This window comes from Spodoptera frugiperda, chromosome 13, assembly GCF_023101765.2.
Source record: "Spodoptera frugiperda isolate SF20-4 chromosome 13, AGI-APGP_CSIRO_Sfru_2.0, whole genome shotgun sequence".
NCBI classification, from domain to species: domain Eukaryota; kingdom Metazoa; phylum Arthropoda; class Insecta; order Lepidoptera; family Noctuidae; genus Spodoptera; species Spodoptera frugiperda.
This window is the reverse complement of record NC_064224.1, coordinates 75760-94689: the sequence shown is the minus strand read 5'-3', so window position 1 is coordinate 94689 and position 18930 is coordinate 75760. Positions and strand designations below refer to the sequence as shown.

The 18930-nt window shown below is 37.3% G+C and overlaps 1 protein-coding gene across 9 annotated transcripts in view; it reads right to left on the bottom strand.

Moving 5' to 3' along the window:
• LOC118270288 (dedicator of cytokinesis protein 1) overlaps positions 1 to 18930 on the bottom strand; it is a 61469-nt gene that overhangs the window by 35095 nt on the left and 7444 nt on the right. For all 9 annotated transcript variants that reach the window (XM_050697989.1, XM_050697991.1, XM_050697990.1 and 6 more), the window contains exons 2-13: positions 16159 to 16333; positions 10898 to 11000; positions 10445 to 10590; positions 9798 to 9921; positions 9093 to 9302; positions 8387 to 8481; positions 8063 to 8212; positions 3081 to 3204; positions 2538 to 2747; positions 1989 to 2087; positions 1238 to 1414; positions 438 to 615 (exon numbers count right to left, since the gene is read on the bottom strand). In XM_050697989.1, coding sequence (XP_050553946.1) covers positions 438 to 615; positions 1238 to 1414; positions 1989 to 2087; positions 2538 to 2747; positions 3081 to 3204; positions 8063 to 8212; positions 8387 to 8481; positions 9093 to 9302; positions 9798 to 9921; positions 10445 to 10590; positions 10898 to 11000; positions 16159 to 16333 — 1791 coding nt within the window. The remainder of the gene's footprint in view (positions 1 to 437; positions 616 to 1237; positions 1415 to 1988; positions 2088 to 2537; positions 2748 to 3080; positions 3205 to 8062; positions 8213 to 8386; positions 8482 to 9092; positions 9303 to 9797; positions 9922 to 10444; positions 10591 to 10897; positions 11001 to 16158; positions 16334 to 18930) is intronic.

Genomic DNA, 18930 nt, shown 5'->3' with positions numbered 1-18930 from the left:
ACGCCGCGCGCCAGCCCGTGTGTGTGTGTGTGTGTGTGTGAGTAGGTAATACTGACCTCTCTGCGTGAGCTTGGTGGAGCAGAGCTTGGTGTGCACGGCGAGCGCGTCCCTCGCTACGAGCTGCAGCACGCCGCGCGCCAGCCCGTGTGTGTGTGTGTGTGTGTGTGAGTAGGTAATACTGACCTCTCTGCGTGAGCTTGGTGGAGCAGAGCTTGGTGTGCACGGCGAGCGCGTCCCTCGCTACGAGCTGCAGCACGCCGCGCGCCAGCCCGTGTGTGTGTGTGTGTGTGTGTGAGTAGGTAATACTGACCTCTCTGCGTGAGCTTGGTGGAGCAGAGCTTGGTGTGCACGGCGAGCGCGTCCCTCGCTACGAGCTGCAGCACGCCGCGCGCCAGCCCGTGTGTGTGTGTGTGTGTGTGTGAGTAGGTAATACTGACCTCTCTGCGTGAGCTTGGTGGAGCAGAGCTTGGTGTGCACGGCGAGCGCGTCCCTCGCTACGAGCTGCAGCACGCCGCGCGCCAGCCCGTGCTCCGCGCCCGCCGGCAGCTCGTCGCGCCGGGACGGCAGGCCCAGGCACGTCTCCTCCGCCTCGGATTGATTCGCGCGCTTGTCGATCTAGATACAAATGTCATTTTTAGATTTCTGTGTACTAAAAAGTAGTTTTAGATTCCATTCCATTCCTACCCCTATTTTAAACCGGAGCTCTAGTAAACCCTAGGTTGTCCGTAACTCCAGATAGTTTTAGAGCTTATAAACCACATTTGTAACAGGTAAGATAAAGGTTTGAACGGTAAATCACAGAAGAATTTATAAAGGTTTTCATTATTTTTGGGGGTTCAATGAGCTTTTATATAACTTTGAAAGTCCATACATTGTTTTCTAGAGGTAAGATAAATATTTTTAAGTTAAGATAAAGAGGAATTGAGATATTTTACTAGCAGCAAATGGGAAAAACGTGACTTTATGGAGACATCTATTTTTGAGTGTGATGTAATTAAGACTTAATTTAGATGATTAAACTCAGAAATTTTATGTTAGTCAGATAAAATGAAAACCAATGATATAACCATCAAAAATTAGGTACTTAGACGAAGATAAATAAATTGGATTATCACAATAGTCTTCAATATAAAATAGCTATGATCATGCTTGATTGATTTAGCCATATACATAAGTGGATACATTTGTTCCAAAATTATACACAATAGACATAAATTCCAATTATTGAAAAACCAACCTTATAAACACACAGATTATGTTGAGTATCGGGTGTAGTGGTGCCCTCTCGCTGCATTAGCCGTAGGTATGAGAGAGCGAAGTGTCTCTCCGCTCGGTCTTTAGCTTCGTTCGAGGAACGGTGACGACAGAGGAATACTAAGTGGGCTTCTTTAAACTCTTCTATGTTAAGGCACACCTGTGAAGAAAATTGGGTATTTTAGAAAGTATTATGTAAGATCCAGTATTCTATTCCCCAGGTCAGCTCATATCCTATCTATATACCAAATTTCATCAAAATCCGTTTAGTAGTTTTTATTATAACGTCACGCCTTTAATCCCCAAGGGGTAGGCAGAGGTGCACATTATGGCACGTAATGCCAATGTACACCCACATTTCACAATTTATGTTGTAAGTCCCATGTAATAGGGGGTGAGCCTATTGCCATATACCGGGCATATTTCCAGACTCCGTGCTACCACTGAGAAATTTTCGAAAAACCGAAAAAAAACCAGTAATACTTCGCCCAACTCGGCGATCGAACCCGAGACCCTTTGTTTGGCAGTCGCACGTGCACCCACTCGACTAACGATGCTGTATTCCAAATTTCATCGAAATCAGTTCAGTAGTTTTAGCATGATTGACGGACAAACATCCAAACAAACTTAGTGAGATTAACACGAGTCTAATCTGGTAATGAATGGCAAATTAGTGAATTAAAAGTACCTTAGTATACTTTGAATATAACTTTATAATAAAAACAGAATTTTACCTTAAAGGTTTCCTGCCACCGAGGTCGATCGTCGTGGTAGTACACTACAGACGTGTACTCATTTGCTAATGGAACTCCTGCGCCGACTGATATTACGCCCTGTGAATTACAATGCGATGTAAGTACAAGTTCAACAATAGGCTAGTTTCCTGCTAGTCGAATTCAATACTTTTATCGAAACGTCAAAAACGATTATGAAATTTTGTGTTATGACGTCACTAGATGTTTACGTCAAATAACATACGGTACTTATTTCTCAAAATATAATAAAAACAATTCAGAATATAAATATATTGTCAAATTAATAAATTAAAGTGTTATATGATTATTTTGTTATATTGTATTATATTGCAATGTCAAAACAATTATTTTTTTACCTAGGAATCAATTATAGCACACTTTTTCGCAACACAAATTGCTAATTAAACTCAATTTTTAAAGTATATAATTACAAAAGCAAGAATAAACCATTTAAAAAAAAAACAAAGAGCTAAGCAAAATTCACCCTTATTACCACGACACACGATAAAAAAATCAACAAGCACTCACCGGAAAAGTCTGTCCATGTTTATCGACAACTTTGGCGATTAATTCAATGTTCCTCTCGGAGGACTTGCCCCCTCCCTTGGAGAAGGAGCCTCCACAAATAGTGACGTAGAGGTCGTTGCGGGCGTCTCCTGGCATTATTACTTCGGAAAATCCCATCTTGCGAGCTACCGCTGTGTTACCTACTACTAGATGCGGATTTTCTTCGCGAATCTGTTGTAGAAAGAGTTTTATTACATACAAAAATACATTTGAGTTCGGCATCGATACAATAACAACCCCTACAATTTTTTTTATATTTATATTTTTATTATACAGACAGCAATTACTATGCTTTGTGTTTCGGGTGTCGATAGGCGGCGGCGATTGCTTACCATCAGGTGACCCGTGTGCCTGTTTACCGGCTTATACCATAAAATAATAATAATTAATAGCATGATTATGTATTATTAGTATGGTATGGTTTAGTATAGTATTGTTGTATTAATATGGGCCTTCGTTGCCTGATGTAAATGAATGAATAAATAAAATACAAATCCATCATACCTGTTTCAAATCTCCCTCTACCAGCATCACAGAGACCCACAATCCTTGTGAATGTTTAGCGTCCTTGATGTCACGGTTCGCAATGATCTTCTTTAGCAAAGAGTCCAAATTCTCCTTTTCATATCTGCAAGAATAATTGTTTTAGTTAGCTTTTGAATAATTACACTCTTATTGTTAATTCTGGCAAATATATAAATGTGAATTATTGTTGATATTTAGTATTGAAATTTCATTCAGCTGCTATCGCGTTTTATGTGCAATCTAGATTTATAAATTTAATTTAAGGACCATAGATAACTTAATCTTATATAATCTGGAACTTATTCTAAAGTAAACACGTTTTTGCTATTCAGTGCAGAGTGAAGCTTTTAATTATTTAAAAAAAATATTACAACGGAGGTACCATAGACAAGTAAACTTACACTGTTCTATAAATCTATAGCCATTACAACTCACATTTAATATACTAGATGGCGGTAGTAGTTACATTTTGATACACAATCATATGCATTATCAACACCCCCACTTATCAAAATAAACTAAATATTACAATGTGCAAACTTAACATCTAATTTAACATCTTTAGAATACCCAATGATTCCATAAATTTGTAGTGTTTAACAGAACCCAGGCCCTTTGTCAACAAATCTGCTGGCATCTCATTTGTAGACAAATAAGTGATTTCTACTTTTCCACTTTTGACAGTTTCTCTTACAAAATGATGTTTAACATCAATATGTTTTGTCCTGTTGTGACATTGATGATTAGAAGCCATGCGCAATGCACTTTGATTATCACAATACAATCTAATTGTTAACAAAGATCCGGTTAGTTCACACAATAGTTCTCTAAGATATACTGCTTCCCTACAAGCTTCCGAGAGTGCAACATATTCGGCTTCAGTGCTTGACAGAGCAGTAACTCTCTGCTTTCTACTTTGCCATGAGACGGCTGAGCCTGACATAACAAAACAAAATCCAGTGTATGATTTTCTATCTAGGCTATCACTTGCCCAATCAGCATCAACAAAACCTTGTAAACTTTCTCCTTGACTACTGAATTTTAAACAATACATTTTAGTTTTCTTTAGGTATTTAAGAACTCTTTTAGCATAGTTCCAATGTTCAACACTGTAGCAAGTATTAAATTGACTTAAATAACTAACAGAGTAGGTGATATCTGGTCTTGTCATGACTGCCAGATACATAAGACAACCTAAGAGTTTTTGATAACTAAGTCCTATTGTACATTTTTCTGCTTTTGGTACATTCAATTTATTCTCAATGGGTGTATCAGCTGTTCTACAATCAGTCATATGAAATTTTAACAATAATTCTTCTATGTACTGCTGCTGATCTACAGTTATCACATAGTTATTACTATCCTTCTTAACACTTATATTCATACCTAGATAACGCTTAACTTCACCCAAGTCTTTAATTTCAAATTCAGATTTTAAAATACATTTTAACTTCTCAGTCTCAACTTTACTATCAGAAAATATAAGAAAGTCATCAACATAAACTGCTAATATAATTTTTACATCTTTACACATCTTTGTAAATAAACATGGCTCTTGTGTACAGTTCTTGTAATTATTTTTACATAAAACATCCCTAATTCTCTCATACCAAGCTAAGGCGGATTGTTTTAATCCATATACTGCCTTTTTGAGTTTAAGTACTTTCCCTGACATTTCTGATACAAAGCCTTCAGGTGCACACATATAAATGTCCTCTTTCAAATTACTATTTAGATAAGCAGTCTTAACATCTAATTGAGTAATGTCCAGTCCTAATTTAACACTTATAGCGAACAATAATCTTAATGTTGAGTGCCGCACCACTGGTGAAAAGGTTTCACTATAGTCCAGTCCATATTTTTGGGTAAAACCCTTAGCGACCAATCGCGCACGATATTGCACTTCACTATCACTATTGACCTTTCTCTTTAACACCCACCGACACTGCACAATTGTAGCTCCTTTTGGAGGATCGATGAGCTCGAAAACTTCATTCTTTCTGAACGATTCTATCTCCTCATCCATTGCCTTCCGCCATTGCTCACTTTCAGGACTTCTTAGAGCTTCTGTCACCGTCAGTTCTGTCTCCTCCATAGCCAACAAGCCCGTCTGATTGTACCTTGCTGGTTTACGTATCACCCTCTTTGGTCTATCGTTGATGTGTTCTGGTGATTCAACTGGGCTGCTGTTTGATGATGAGTATTCAGGAACATAAGTCTCATCAGCTTCATAGAATGTTATCTGGGATGAGTCACTGTCATGGTTTTCTTCAGTATCTAGTTCTGATCGTTCTAGGCATTCCTCCCCCACTGAACGATCATTTCCTACAGGAACAGTTGAGCCTTCTTCTATACACCATGTTGTTTCATCAGTGGTGGACATTCCTGATTCAATTACCACTACATCTCGACTTGTAGTAACCACGTTCTTGACAGGATCATATACCCGGTAGCCCTTTACATGTTCTGAATAACCAACAAGAATGTGTTGTTGAGCTTTCTTGTCCCACTTGGTTCTTCTTTCCTTGGGAACATGTACCATAACTGGACTGCCGAAGATCCTTATATGGCTCAAGATTGGTTTTCTTCCATGCCACATCTCATATGGTGTCTTGTCATGGAGGCCGGACGCTATTGATCTATTTTTTAAGTACACTGCAGTGGACACTGCCTCTGCCCAAAACTTTTTATGTAACTTTGCGTCAAACAACATGCATCTTGCTTTTTCAACAATTGTTCTGTTGTTTCTCTCTGACATACCATTTTGTTCTGGTGTGTATGGGTTGGTTTTCTGGTGTATGATGCCAAATGTTTTCAAAAATCCCTCCATTTCCTTCGAACAAAACTCTCCACCATTGTCCGTCCGTAATATTTTAATAATGACATTTTTCTGGTTCTCCACCATGGATTTGAATTCTCTGAAGTATTTGTAAACCTCATTTTTCTCTTTCATGAAGTAGACGAATGACATGCGACTGTAATCGTCCACAAAAAGGAGGAAGTATTTCGACAATCCGATAGATTTAGTCTCCATTGGCCCACATACATCAGCATGCACAATTTCCAGCACCATTGTAGCTCTTGTGCCTGTGGGGAACGGTAGTCGGGATTGTTTGCCCTCACAACAAACCGCACAGTTTGATTTTGTCACTTCATAAGAGTCTTTATACTCAACACCTTCCACAGCACCATTCTTCATTTTGATTAAGTCTTTTGTGTTTATGTGACCTAACCTCCTGTGCCATAACAAAGCGTTATCTCTGGCAATCAAACATTTTGTCACTGGTGTTTTACATAAATCTAGTTTATAGACACCATCAATGAGGTTAGCAACAGCCACTAATTCATTATTTGCATTGTGAATTAAACACTGACTATCGGAGAAAGTAACACTGTTGTTGTTTTTTATCATTTGGCTCACTGATAATAAATTTGTAGTGAGGCTTGGTACACACAGAACCTCTTTAATTGTAATGTCATAACCTTGCTGTGTTGATATTTCTATACTGCCTTTGCACACTACCTGAAGTTTCTCATTATTAGCAATCATAATTTCTGAGCATGTCTTTGGACTTGATACATCCTGTAACCAACTTTGGACAGCAGTCATGTGAACACTGGCTCCTGAGTCCACGTACCACTCGTCTTTACTGTATCTAGCACTCAAGAATACAGCACTAAATGCATTAGACGACTTATTTCTGCTTGATTTTTCTAACATTGGACAATGATTGCGATAATGACCAGTATTTTTGCATTTGTAGCAGGTTATATTACTTTTATTTGCCACTTTGTCGTTTGAGTTTGATTTCCGACCGTTTCCGCTTTGATCGGTGTTGCCAGCTCTGGGTTTTGATTTCGCCCATTTTGAGGCAAACGCCGCTTCATTTTTCTGCGTTTCTTTCGAGGTCACTCCCATCAATTCTAACGGCTCTGAATCTAGTAATTTTGTCTTAATAACGTCAGCCGTAATCGCAATACCCGAATGTTCAATAGCCATGATCATAGGTGTGAATTTATCCGGTAATCCTGCTAGCATTAACGATCCAATCCATTGATCTGTAATTTCGAAACCGGTTCCACATAACCTTTGCGATGTCTCCACAATTTGAGTCACGTATGTGGTCATATCTTCACAATTTTCCCGTCGTATTGAAATCAAGTGACGTAATAACGAAATCTTCCTCGAAAATCCTGAGTCGTCAAACAGAGATTTGAGTTTATCCCACAACTCCTTCGAAGTTTTCGTCGTCTTGATATGCACGTACAAAGTCGGGTCGATGGTTAAGCATATTTTGGCCCGAGCCTTCAGATCATCTTCGGGTTTAATGTCTTTTCCTACCACCGGCTTTACACAATGTAGCATGCCTTCCAACACGAGCACATTTTCAACTGCAAATGTCCACTCATCAAAGTTTTCCCGGCCTTTTAATTTAGGCACACTGGCTAAATAGTTCGTTGACATCTTGCACAGCACAATCGTGATCAAAAAACTAACTTTTATTACTATACTTTTATGAAACGTTTAAGCCCATAACCTCTAAAGTAAACACGTTTTTGCTATTCAGTGCAGAGTGAAGCTTTTAATTATTTAAAAAAATATTACAACGGAGGTACCATAGACAAGTAAACTTACACTGTTCTATAAATCTATAGCCATTACAACTCACATTTAATATACTAGATGGCGGTAGTAGTTACATTTTGATACACAATCATATGCATTATCAACAGTTATAACACTAATGGTGAAAAGTGGGTGTACAATTTTTTGGCGAAAGCAATTTTGGCGACTTTAGGCTGTTGCCTTGACAAATTATTATTTGATTCCGATATGACAACATTGTATTCTATCAAACATAAAGTAACTGATGAAAAGTGGGCGTCACATTGAATATGCACCTCTGCTTACCCCTTCTAGGTATAAAATTACATCTAAGTGTAAACAACTCAATACTCACGCATAAAAAGGCACTAGTATGTGTTTGTCAGGGCTCGGACAGTCGATGTTGACGTATCGCTTGATGTCTGCGCAGGCGACGCCGAACGGACGACGCATGGAACGACCCGACGGTGATACCGCCGGCGGCGTTTGGGCTACTGAGCTGCGTCTGGGAATATTAAATGTTTTAGTTAGAGACTTTTAGTGATTAAAAACTTCAAATGTATTTCTTAGAAACATATTTATCCATCAAACGTCGGTATACGCTAAGGACTGGGGTCGTCATTTAATGTTTATACATGCACAATGACTAAGCAGTTAGTTAGAGCAGTCGAAAACTTACCTATTATCAATATTCTGCGCGTCCATATTTCCTATCCGTACAATATTTGACACCAAATATATTTTCTCACTCTTTATTATATCGCTACCGAAATCCTGAAACAAAACATAATATTATAATTAATTTTATTTTAGAAAGCTGTGATTTCTTCAAAAAACTTTCTCGAAGAGACCTGGTGCGAATCGGTTTTTTTTCGAATAACTATCGTGAGTTATTATAGTTCTGTATCAACTATTATTATTTTGATATAAATTAACAAAAAAACACGATACAAATATAGGCAGCGCGACGTCGCTGCGTCTGCGCACGCTGCTCATGATGAAGAATCCTCTATGACTCAAAGACTATTTAGAGCTTTTTTCTATTATATATACATGATTTTTAGTTAATTTATAAAAAATATAATAACGAAAAGTTTCCGTAACAACCTGCACGGTGTCTGGGCAACTCGCTGCCGCACAACGGGTAGCGGGTTCGATTCCCGTCATTACGGAGTAACTATTTATGTGATTTACAAATAGTTGTTTCCGATCTGGGTGTCACGTGCATGTGAAATTGTATATTTGTAAACGAACCCACGACAAAGGAGAAAATCCTAGTAAGGGGGCAACGTTTTAAAAAAAGAATGCCCTATTGGGCCCCATCTATATGATATTAATAGTAATATATAATATTAGTACATTAAATAATAGTAAACAATACTCACAGTAAACACGACTAAGGCAGAACTGACGTGGTTTGTAGGCCACCGTAGCAACAAATGTTCGGTTAGCTTAGCGCCCGACGCATCGTGTAGAGCTAGGGCTATTTCTGCTGGCTCGTTCATACGACACACGAAGTTGTGGACGCGAACCGCTATGGTGTAGGTTCGAGCCCCGGGTGGGGTTGCTGGTGGAGGTGTTACGGGGGTTGTTTCCTAAAAGAAAGAGGAGTTTTTGGTTGTATTTGTGGGTGTAATTGAAGAATATCGCAATGGGTATACTGGGTTCTAAAGGGGCAGGCTTTTGTTCAGCAGCGGACGTCTCCCAGCTGATGATGATGAATTAAAGAAAGAAGTTCTTGAAGGCTTATTTTGAACTTTACTCGTATCTATGTGTTAGGTAAAGTACCTACTAATGCCGTGATTTTTTATTACAATTTCTTTGTCAATAACACAACTGAGGCCTTACCACGAGCTTGCTTTACGTTAAACTAGATCGAAATGAAAGCGCGTTCAGCGCTCTGAACCCATAGTACAAGTTTGCTTTACGTACGTGACGCCGGCCAAGCAAGAGCCGAACGCGGTCTCGTTTCATTAAACCTCTGGCTAAAAGCAAAACCATACTTCTTCAACTATCAAATAATGTATATTCAACCTTGGTCTCATAAAAATAAGATACATATTTCAACAAAGACAAATGAAAAGACTCACCATATTCTTCTCAATACGAGCGTTGGCGTCATCGTGTAAAGCATTTAGTTTGTAAGTGGAGATCTTCAGAGGATCAACCAGCTGACCGTTTGCAGTTCTCACAGCTAGCTCCATGCCTAGGGTTCTGTAAAAAAAATGATTAACGGTAGATTAAAATCTTATAAAAATTCCCATCGATTTTGCTTTTATAACCGTTTTGACCTGCAGAGAGGGGTCTATGTTTTATCTTGATATTGCATTGTTTACGCCTACTAAGGGACTACATATTTGACAGACGCAATTGGCAAGAGTGCTCTTTGATAAAGCACATAATCTCGCGTAATATATTATAATTTTTATAAAGTCAAAGCATTTATTTCAATTAATCTTTAATTAAGCTTTGAATGCCAAAATGTAGCTTTGAATGTAATAGGGGTAATATAGACACGTAATAGGGGGTGAACCTATTGCCATATAATGGGTACAATACCAGACTCCGTGCTACTACTAAGAAATTTTCGAAAAGTAGCAATAATACTAAAGCAGTAAAACTTTGCCCGACCCGGGGAATCGAACCCGAAACCCCTTGCCCGGTAGTCGCACTTGCGACCACTCGACTAACGAGGCCGTCTTTTTATTAAGTACTTTAAAATTATTTATGCATGTACCTGTTTCCCTTATCTATAGTGAAGACAGCAGTCCTGGCGACTTTCCGTAGCGTGTCCTGAGGCAATGCTCCCGAGGCGGCCTGAGCTCTCAACTCTAGCAGCGCTCGCATGCTCACCTCCATAAACTTAAGACGCTCATCGTTGTTCTGTAAAGGAGAAAGCAGACTTGTTACTCAAGGGATAAAGTTTAGATTGCTTTGTAGTTTCATAGTCAGTTATCAACTTGTGACGTTTAAGCAGACTAAAATAAGACCTATTTCTTTATAAAGTAAGGTTTACATTGCATTTTCAGTGATAAACTTGAAAGGTTCTGTGAAAAAAAGAAAAGTATAGATTTGAATACATATTTTTTTGAGGTACCATTAGAAAGTTTAATTTTCAGAGAGTGATATCGAACACTTTATTTATATAATATCGAATATTATGTAAACGGTACATTTGATCGATACTTACAACGTACAACTTCTTGCAATGCTCCAACCATTCTCTTAGAGTAACGGCTATGTCGTGGACCACGCCGATACCACCAGCTGACGCGACCACCGTACCACCACATCTAGAAGTAAAAGAAACAAGAATAAGCACTCAATTTCCACTAAAATAAATGATAAAGGTATTAAAGAAGAGTACGAATTTAATTCAATACGATAGCTTAAATAAACCTTATTTAATTAGTGTTATTTATAAGCATAGTGTTATTTTTATTTATTTATTTATCAGTCACGGTCATCCCACTGCAGGGCAAAGGCCTTTACCCTCTTTCACTCGTCTTTTCGTAGAACTTTCTGTGACCAATACTTTTCAATATACGTCTAGCTAATCCAGCCATCTCCTTCTGGGCCTAACGCGACGTCTATAGACGTTAAGTGGGCTCCACTCAGTAGTGAGTTTTAAAGGTTGCTTTTCATACGACATCCGATACCAATTAATTAAATACTTGTATCAGAAAATATTAATCAATAAGTAAAAGAAAACACGCTAATTTCTCCGGTTCTTTGCTCCAAAGTGCCACAAAAAGCCAGGGTCAAAACCCATACCAATATTACTGAACTTTAATACAAAATATACCTACATAACATAAACAATAGCAGTTAAAAACAGGCTCGTACAATGTACAATGTACAGCCAAAATGTGCGTAATAAGAAAAGTTTTCAAGAGTTCCGATGTAGAACATAACAATAATTGGCTTTCCTCCAGTTAACCAAGTTGTAATGGAAACAACAATAATATGGGCTGATTATATTATATTATTTAGGTATTATTATAAACGGTAACCTTTTTGTTTTTAGGATAAGGATCAAGTCATACACCAAAACAATTCCTAACTTCGTGATATTAATATAAGTGGCTGTGGCTTTTTTTCATCATAGAGGAAAGTCATCCAATGACTTCTCTCGAGGCGAGACCACCCCGTCCCTACTACTGCTCTTCAACCTGGAGCCCCGGTAAACCCGCTAGGTAGTCCGCAGCTCCGGGTCGGGCATTATCCTTATTGAACCCCTTCTGCGGTGGTGTAATGGCTCTTTGAAACGCAGATCTCGACGCGCCGTACGTTCAAGTCAAGTTCTGATCTGACGGCGAGCTACCCTTGCTCGCCATGGCCACATAAAGATAACAGAGGGTAAAGACAAGGGTGACTTAAGCATTCATTTGGAGAAAACTAAGAAGCCCCATAGTATTAAAATAAGATCCCCCTTATTATATTACACAGATGGTAAAACAATAATGTTGAAAGTAATACCTAACCACGTCTTAATCATTGTACAACGTACTCATATGAATCGATCTACACTCCAAGATGGCCATCCGACAATATAAAATATTATTGTATCTTAGAGAAGTCAGTACGAAAACATTTACAAATGGATCTAAATGGAGTATCAAACCTGATGACTAAAATAAAGGAATTCAATGAATAAGAGTTAAGAATAAATAATAACATTCTTTTAACAGTAAGCTAGTTGATGCTTATACCGATGATAATATTAATTTAAAGTGAGGGGAATTTAATATCGAATTACTTGTCCAGTTGTCCCATGTTTACAAGGCATTACTACTAAAGGTCTGCCCGCAGCACCGATCACATTACGGAGAAAAAAAATCCAGTATCAATTCGAAAATGTATCTACCCAGTAATTAGATATAGAAGAGAGGTGAATAAAATCGGAAAGAACAAATAAGAGGACCCAAAATACCGAATATACCCAAATGTCATTCTAAGTTTATTTCTCTAGAAACTACAAAAAATATTAAACTTCGAAGCAAGCAGACTACAATGAAATTTAATGACGATGTTCAATGGTCATGCAGGTAAACCAAGTCCTTTCTGTCAAACTTCTCTATTAGATTTTCTATTTTGATATACACAAAGTCGAAAATCCAATAACAAAATTGATAGAATGTAGCAGGTCGACCATTACAACGAATGTGCCTATGCTATGCTCGGATTCTGTGATAGTCGTCAATCAACTTTATCATAATTTCATTAAAATCAGTACCTTTTGGTAGTTGCAGCAGAAGAACGCATTCGGCGCTTTGATTGGATGGTTTATTTGAGCCGGCAAATCAGAGCGCCGAACGCTCTCTCGTTACGATTAAAAAAAAAGCAACGTCGCGCCTTTTATTCCCGGAGGGTTAGGTAGAGGTGCACATTACGTCACGTAAAATCGTCCGCTATACAATGTACACCCACTTTTCACCATTTGTGTTATAAGTCCCATGTAATAGGGGGAGCCTACAATTCCAGACTCCGTGCTACTATTGAGAATACGATTACTTAAAACATAAAGCAAACTCGTACTAAGGCAGCATTATTCAATTCATCTATTGACAAACACGCTTTTAGTCATAAATAGTAAATACTACTACTACTAAAACTATAGTACTTTTATACGGGTCTGGGAATCGGGTTAAACCCTTCGGGTGATTAAACTAATAAATGTAGTTTATGAGTCAATAGTAGAGTAGAATATTTATAAGCATTTATTTCCTTTAACGCTGTGAGTTAGTATTGAAGTGTTGGTCGATCAAAGACTACTTCTTTTTATGGTTTAAGCTAGTTTTTTCATTGGGGCAAACGAGCAAAGGAATCGCCTGATGGTAAGCAATCATGGCCGCACTTAGAAACCCGCTACGGGTGCTGCTACTAGTATTTTAAATAAAACTACGTTTAAAACAACCGACATCAAAAGCCATACAATAAAAACACGTGTTAAATTGCAAACCTCCATTTTACATTTATACAGGTAATATAACCAAAACCTTCTCCTTAGTCTGAAAAATACTTTGTTGAAAACCGTATCAAAATCGTTTTAGCCAAACGAGAGATAATCGCGCACAAACCCTCATACATGCATACAAGTCAAACTGAGAACCTATTTTTTTTGAAATAGGTTAAAAAGGATGTTTTTTTTTCTTAAAACTTTTAATTAGTTTGTAAATATTTCAGTTGCAAGTCAGTTTCCAATGCGAGGAAATAAACAGTAACAATTTTAAACGACATTTCTCTGATTTCAAGCCTAATTAGTCCCGGTAATAACAAATTTATCGTCACATTTAGCATTAAATGTAGTGTTACGGAAAACGTTATGCGGAAATTATATTCAGGACAGTGATTAACAGTTGTACTCTACAATAGAATTAACAAGCCAATTACAAATACAGAGTGTAAACAGAACGCTCTCGCTCTCAAATACGGCAAATGGGTGATGATGAAAAAAATTTTTTATTAAAAAAAAAAAGAAGGAATTCAATGTTTGTTTTATGTAATAATAGTTGTAATCAACTGCTTAAGGCTGATGTTTATTTATTAGTTAAAGGTTTTCCTACAGCTTTTGTATAAAGTCACTTTTGGACTTACATATACAGTCGCCAATTATATTAATGTTGCATGAACAACACGAAAATAAAAACGATTAAAATTATGAAAACAAAAAATATTGTAACGTTTTTCGAGAGCGTTCCGTTTACAGCCTGTATAGACAAATAATGTACCAAAATTTATTGGATTTATAGCCGATTTCACCATCGACCCTAACTAATGTATCTCTCAACTAAAAGTTTCTTTGCGTGGCGTAGCACCTAAACTAACTCCTTACTTGTACTGTTAGCTACTACTTAACTATACAATACTAGCGGACCCGACAGACGTTGTCCTGTCTACACGTTAATTTGAAAATTTTAAACTTTTTTAATAAGCTAAAACATTCTGGACCTTTTTGATGAAAATTATTATTCAAATGTTATGACAATATCTAACGTCATTAATATTTGACACTGCGATGGTAGCGCCGTCCGTCGGATCCGATGTAAAACATTCCAAAATCAACAACTACTAATAAATTAACAATTAATTAAAAAAACATTGTCCAGCGGACAAAATTGTGAATCTAAACCATTCTCAGATCCTGATTTTGATGAAATTTTTTGTGTGTGTTCCTTGAACATCGTTTAAGAGAAGTTCAGTGATATACACACTTACAGAAGAATTATATATATAAAGATGGAGATCAGTCATTTACAAGTATTACTAGTCTACAGGAGCATAATACAACTAAATATTTCGAAGAATAAATTTTCAAACAAAATAAATGATTAAATTAATCAAGTATCAAATTCTGTATGAACAGCTCCATGTTCCTTGATCACAGAAAAGCTGTAAAGTTTATAGGTTGTCTAGAAATGTTATGGTCATGTGGCGCCGCTGTTGCAATTGCAAAGTCGTTATTTGTAGTGTTCAAATTAGCTCAAAGAGAATAAAAGTACAGTTTTGGCTTAACAACTGGGCCTATTTCAGTAATTTTCGTATATCGTCAGCCAAAATGATAACAAATATGTGTTTTAAATTAAGTCATAAGAGATCTTCCCATAAAGGATATATCAGTGAAAACCAAAATCATCGTTTAATGTCACTTAAACTTAGGGGTTCCTTAAAAACTAAGAATACAGGGCAATAGAACAGATGATCAATAGGTATTATAAATCCAATCATTTACGTCACACGTCGTAAATAAACGTAAAAGATTTGACTCATAGTACAACATCAGACTACAAGTCACCAAAGACCAGTGATTCATACGACTTCCGTCTTACGGTCAAACATAATATGACCTTTAAGGGCGCCCATTAGGACCAAGGTGGACCATTTGGTCCTTTTGCCCTAGAACCATTCCTATCCAACCAATTAACATAAAAAAATAACTAATTGACGGGGTCAATGACCGTGATTGATAATCGTTGGCATTGCCGAATGAATCACCATTGTGCACATGTGTGTGTGTGTGTGTCTGTGTGTGTCAACCGGCTGCCGTTTAATTGAAATATTATCAGTTAGCAGTCATTTGCTGCTTTATATTGTTTGTGTGTAATATAATATACAGTAATCTTTCTCGTGTTTTACTGTTTGTGCTGGATTGGGTATCAAATTGTGTGATCTAGTATCACCTTTATGCAGTTACAAAACTGTAGTTTAATAACCGCAATAAAGGACTAATTTGAGTTTGTTCAGAAATTACACTAGATAATTTAATCTCGATCTTAATCCTCGACAATTAAAGTTTTATTTCCGTGAAAACGGTGAAAATAAGGATAATGATAATAGAACAGAATGTTAAAAGTCCTTTAAATAATTCAGAAGTCAATTAAACCCTTCCTTGTAACCCTCTTAGACTCCGAACCACCACAAAAATAAATCTTACGTGTATAAACCTCTTACCTGTCAACCACACAGTCTCTTATCTGCACATAGCTCTTGGGGAAGGCGCCACTGACATCCTTCTTGAGGCTCTTGCCCCAATACCAGGAGTCCGTCTCTCGCTCAAGGTGCAGTAGCTCGCCGACGTCAAACGAGAGATGGAGGGAGCCGGGTTTGGCTGTGAAGTTGTATATGGCTGTGGAAGATAGAGAAAATTACTTATAACATTGTTCAGATGTATGGTAACAGCAGAGTAAAAAGGATGGAGGGAGCCGGGTTTGGCTGTGAAGTTGTATATGGCTGTGGAAGAAAGAAGAAATTACTTATAACATTGTATGGTAACACCAGAATAAAAAAACATTCTTCACCACTACCTCTTATGGTGTCTTTCTGCGAGAAATGTAGCATAGCTACATAGCACATTAGTTGTAACCTATAAAACTATATGACCATTACCACTAATACTAAGCTATGTAACTAGGTGAGAAAGATGCGCTGCTTGAGTATGGCAAAGCAACCTAACTCTTCACGGGGGTGTGGTAAGAACTGAATTATGGAACAGAGACTACCAGTAGTGCTCTTTGATAAAACTACCTAAAACTTTTAAACTAGGATATTCTGGAACGTAGATCTAAGCAAGACTGTGTATTTTTAACGTGTTTCTATAACAAGTACCTAACACAAAAATATTTTTATGTTAAACGGTTTTAATAGGCTTATATTGTATGACCTTCAAGATTAACAGTATGTACCAAATCTCAGATCGATCGGACGTCAGCAAGGGGGTTAAATTCCAATTACTAAATTGAACCCAAACAAACAAACGGGTCAAGCTAAATCAGGAGACGAGAAGTTTAATGGTAATACCTCATCTCCCATGAGCGACTATCATACCTATACAAATACACCAGACAGCATTTTAGAGTACCACAGAAGCTACTAGCAAATTTTCAATACCCAAAAAATCCCCATAATATTTAGTCCAACTCGAATATTTAACGGGGCAGTACTGTTCTAGTGAAATTATAAGGAAAATTAATAATTCCTTACCTACACCAATTAGACCGCTTTTTCCCTGAGAGGATCGGCGGTGAATATTATTTTCATTTAATTTTGTTTCCTTTCAATAACAGACGATTTATATGAACTAAAAATGTCGGTCGTCTGGACATAATTGATAAATTAATTTAACATTTGGTAGCTATACTTAAGTACCTACATAATGTGATTGACACGTAATTACTTATATGTTATAGTAATATAGACTTTAACTTAAATTACTATTAGGTATATTGTGTCATGACCTACAGTTATTTATAGTTTCATTTATTACGCTACTACGAAATGATTTATCCATCCTGTTAACTGGTTTACTAATGCAGATTGGTAACATTGTTATTTTAGTTTTTCCGGTATTAAATATAAGTATTCCATTTAAATTTTTCTATGGTGTAAGCCGGTAAACGAGCAGACGGATCACTCACACAACGAAACACAACGCAAACGTTGTTTCACGACGGTTTTCTGTGAGGCCGTGGTATCACTCCGGTCGAACCGGCCCATTCGTGCCGAAACATACCTCTCCCATATCTCAATAATTATTAAGTTTTTATAAGACTGCAATTGCATTGACATTGAAATTGATTTCAAGAGTAAGCGCTCTGAACAAAACCTTACAATCTGTCATATATCACACAGCATTTTAAATCCTATTCAAAAATAATAAAGCCACACTACTGTTAACCACATAATGTCCAGTCCATTACAAACAAATTGCGAATTTCATGTACCTATTTACAAAACTGCCAACAAACCGTTACCCACAAAGCAGATGCTAATGGCACGTCAAATACTATGACATAATAAATGACGCCAGTAATGGCTAACGTATCCTGCGACAACAATCATTGGACGTAATAGAATGCTTTCTGATTTGGCACAACAATACCAAAGTATTAGGAACATGAAGAATGTGTACAGTCGTTAGCGAAAACTTTTGGTACGCATCGGAAGGAACACGGTCCTTCGGGACATTTGGGAATAAATTGACGTGTGACTGGGAACCAATATTGCAACATAGCGTTGTTTCTTTTAAAGACACTGGTAGTTTTAATGGTCTCTTTTAAAACGTGTAATGGGAGGACCATTTTTGTGGATATGTTTAGTACATAACAACACAAAAACTCCCATGAGAAAATAAACACACAATCGCATAATCATACGAAACAACTTCAACCTTGAAGACGGCAGAACTAAAATGACTAATGGGCGACAACTACAAAAATATACTCCTTAAAAGACCGTCGCAAATTCATTAAATCGACATCAAGATTAACCAGAGCGGTTAACGAGTCACATCCTGTCCGAAGAGACGCAAAAAATATTAATATGATATCAAGAAAAGTTAATGTTTAACATTCATTGTACTTACACAAACAATTAATCCCGGACAATAGGGGCGGTATGCGTGTGAGTCACGTAAGACGAGACATATGCGCGGGCGCACCAAAATCGCGTTCGAACGCAGCTTGAGCGCGCTGTGAATGCTGATGTGAGGGGGCTAGATCTACATACTGTTTAGACGGGATAGATTCGCTGTATAGCTGATGTTTAGACCCTTTTATTTTAAACTCAGTTTTAACATGAAACAAATGGAATCCCAATTCGTTGAGATCAAGAAAAGAATGAAAAAGCCACAGTTTGCTAATTTCCTGATAAAAATGAAAATAAAAACGATGTTTGTGGCTAAACACAGATTTTATACGATTAGAAACAATGAAATTAAGATCATTC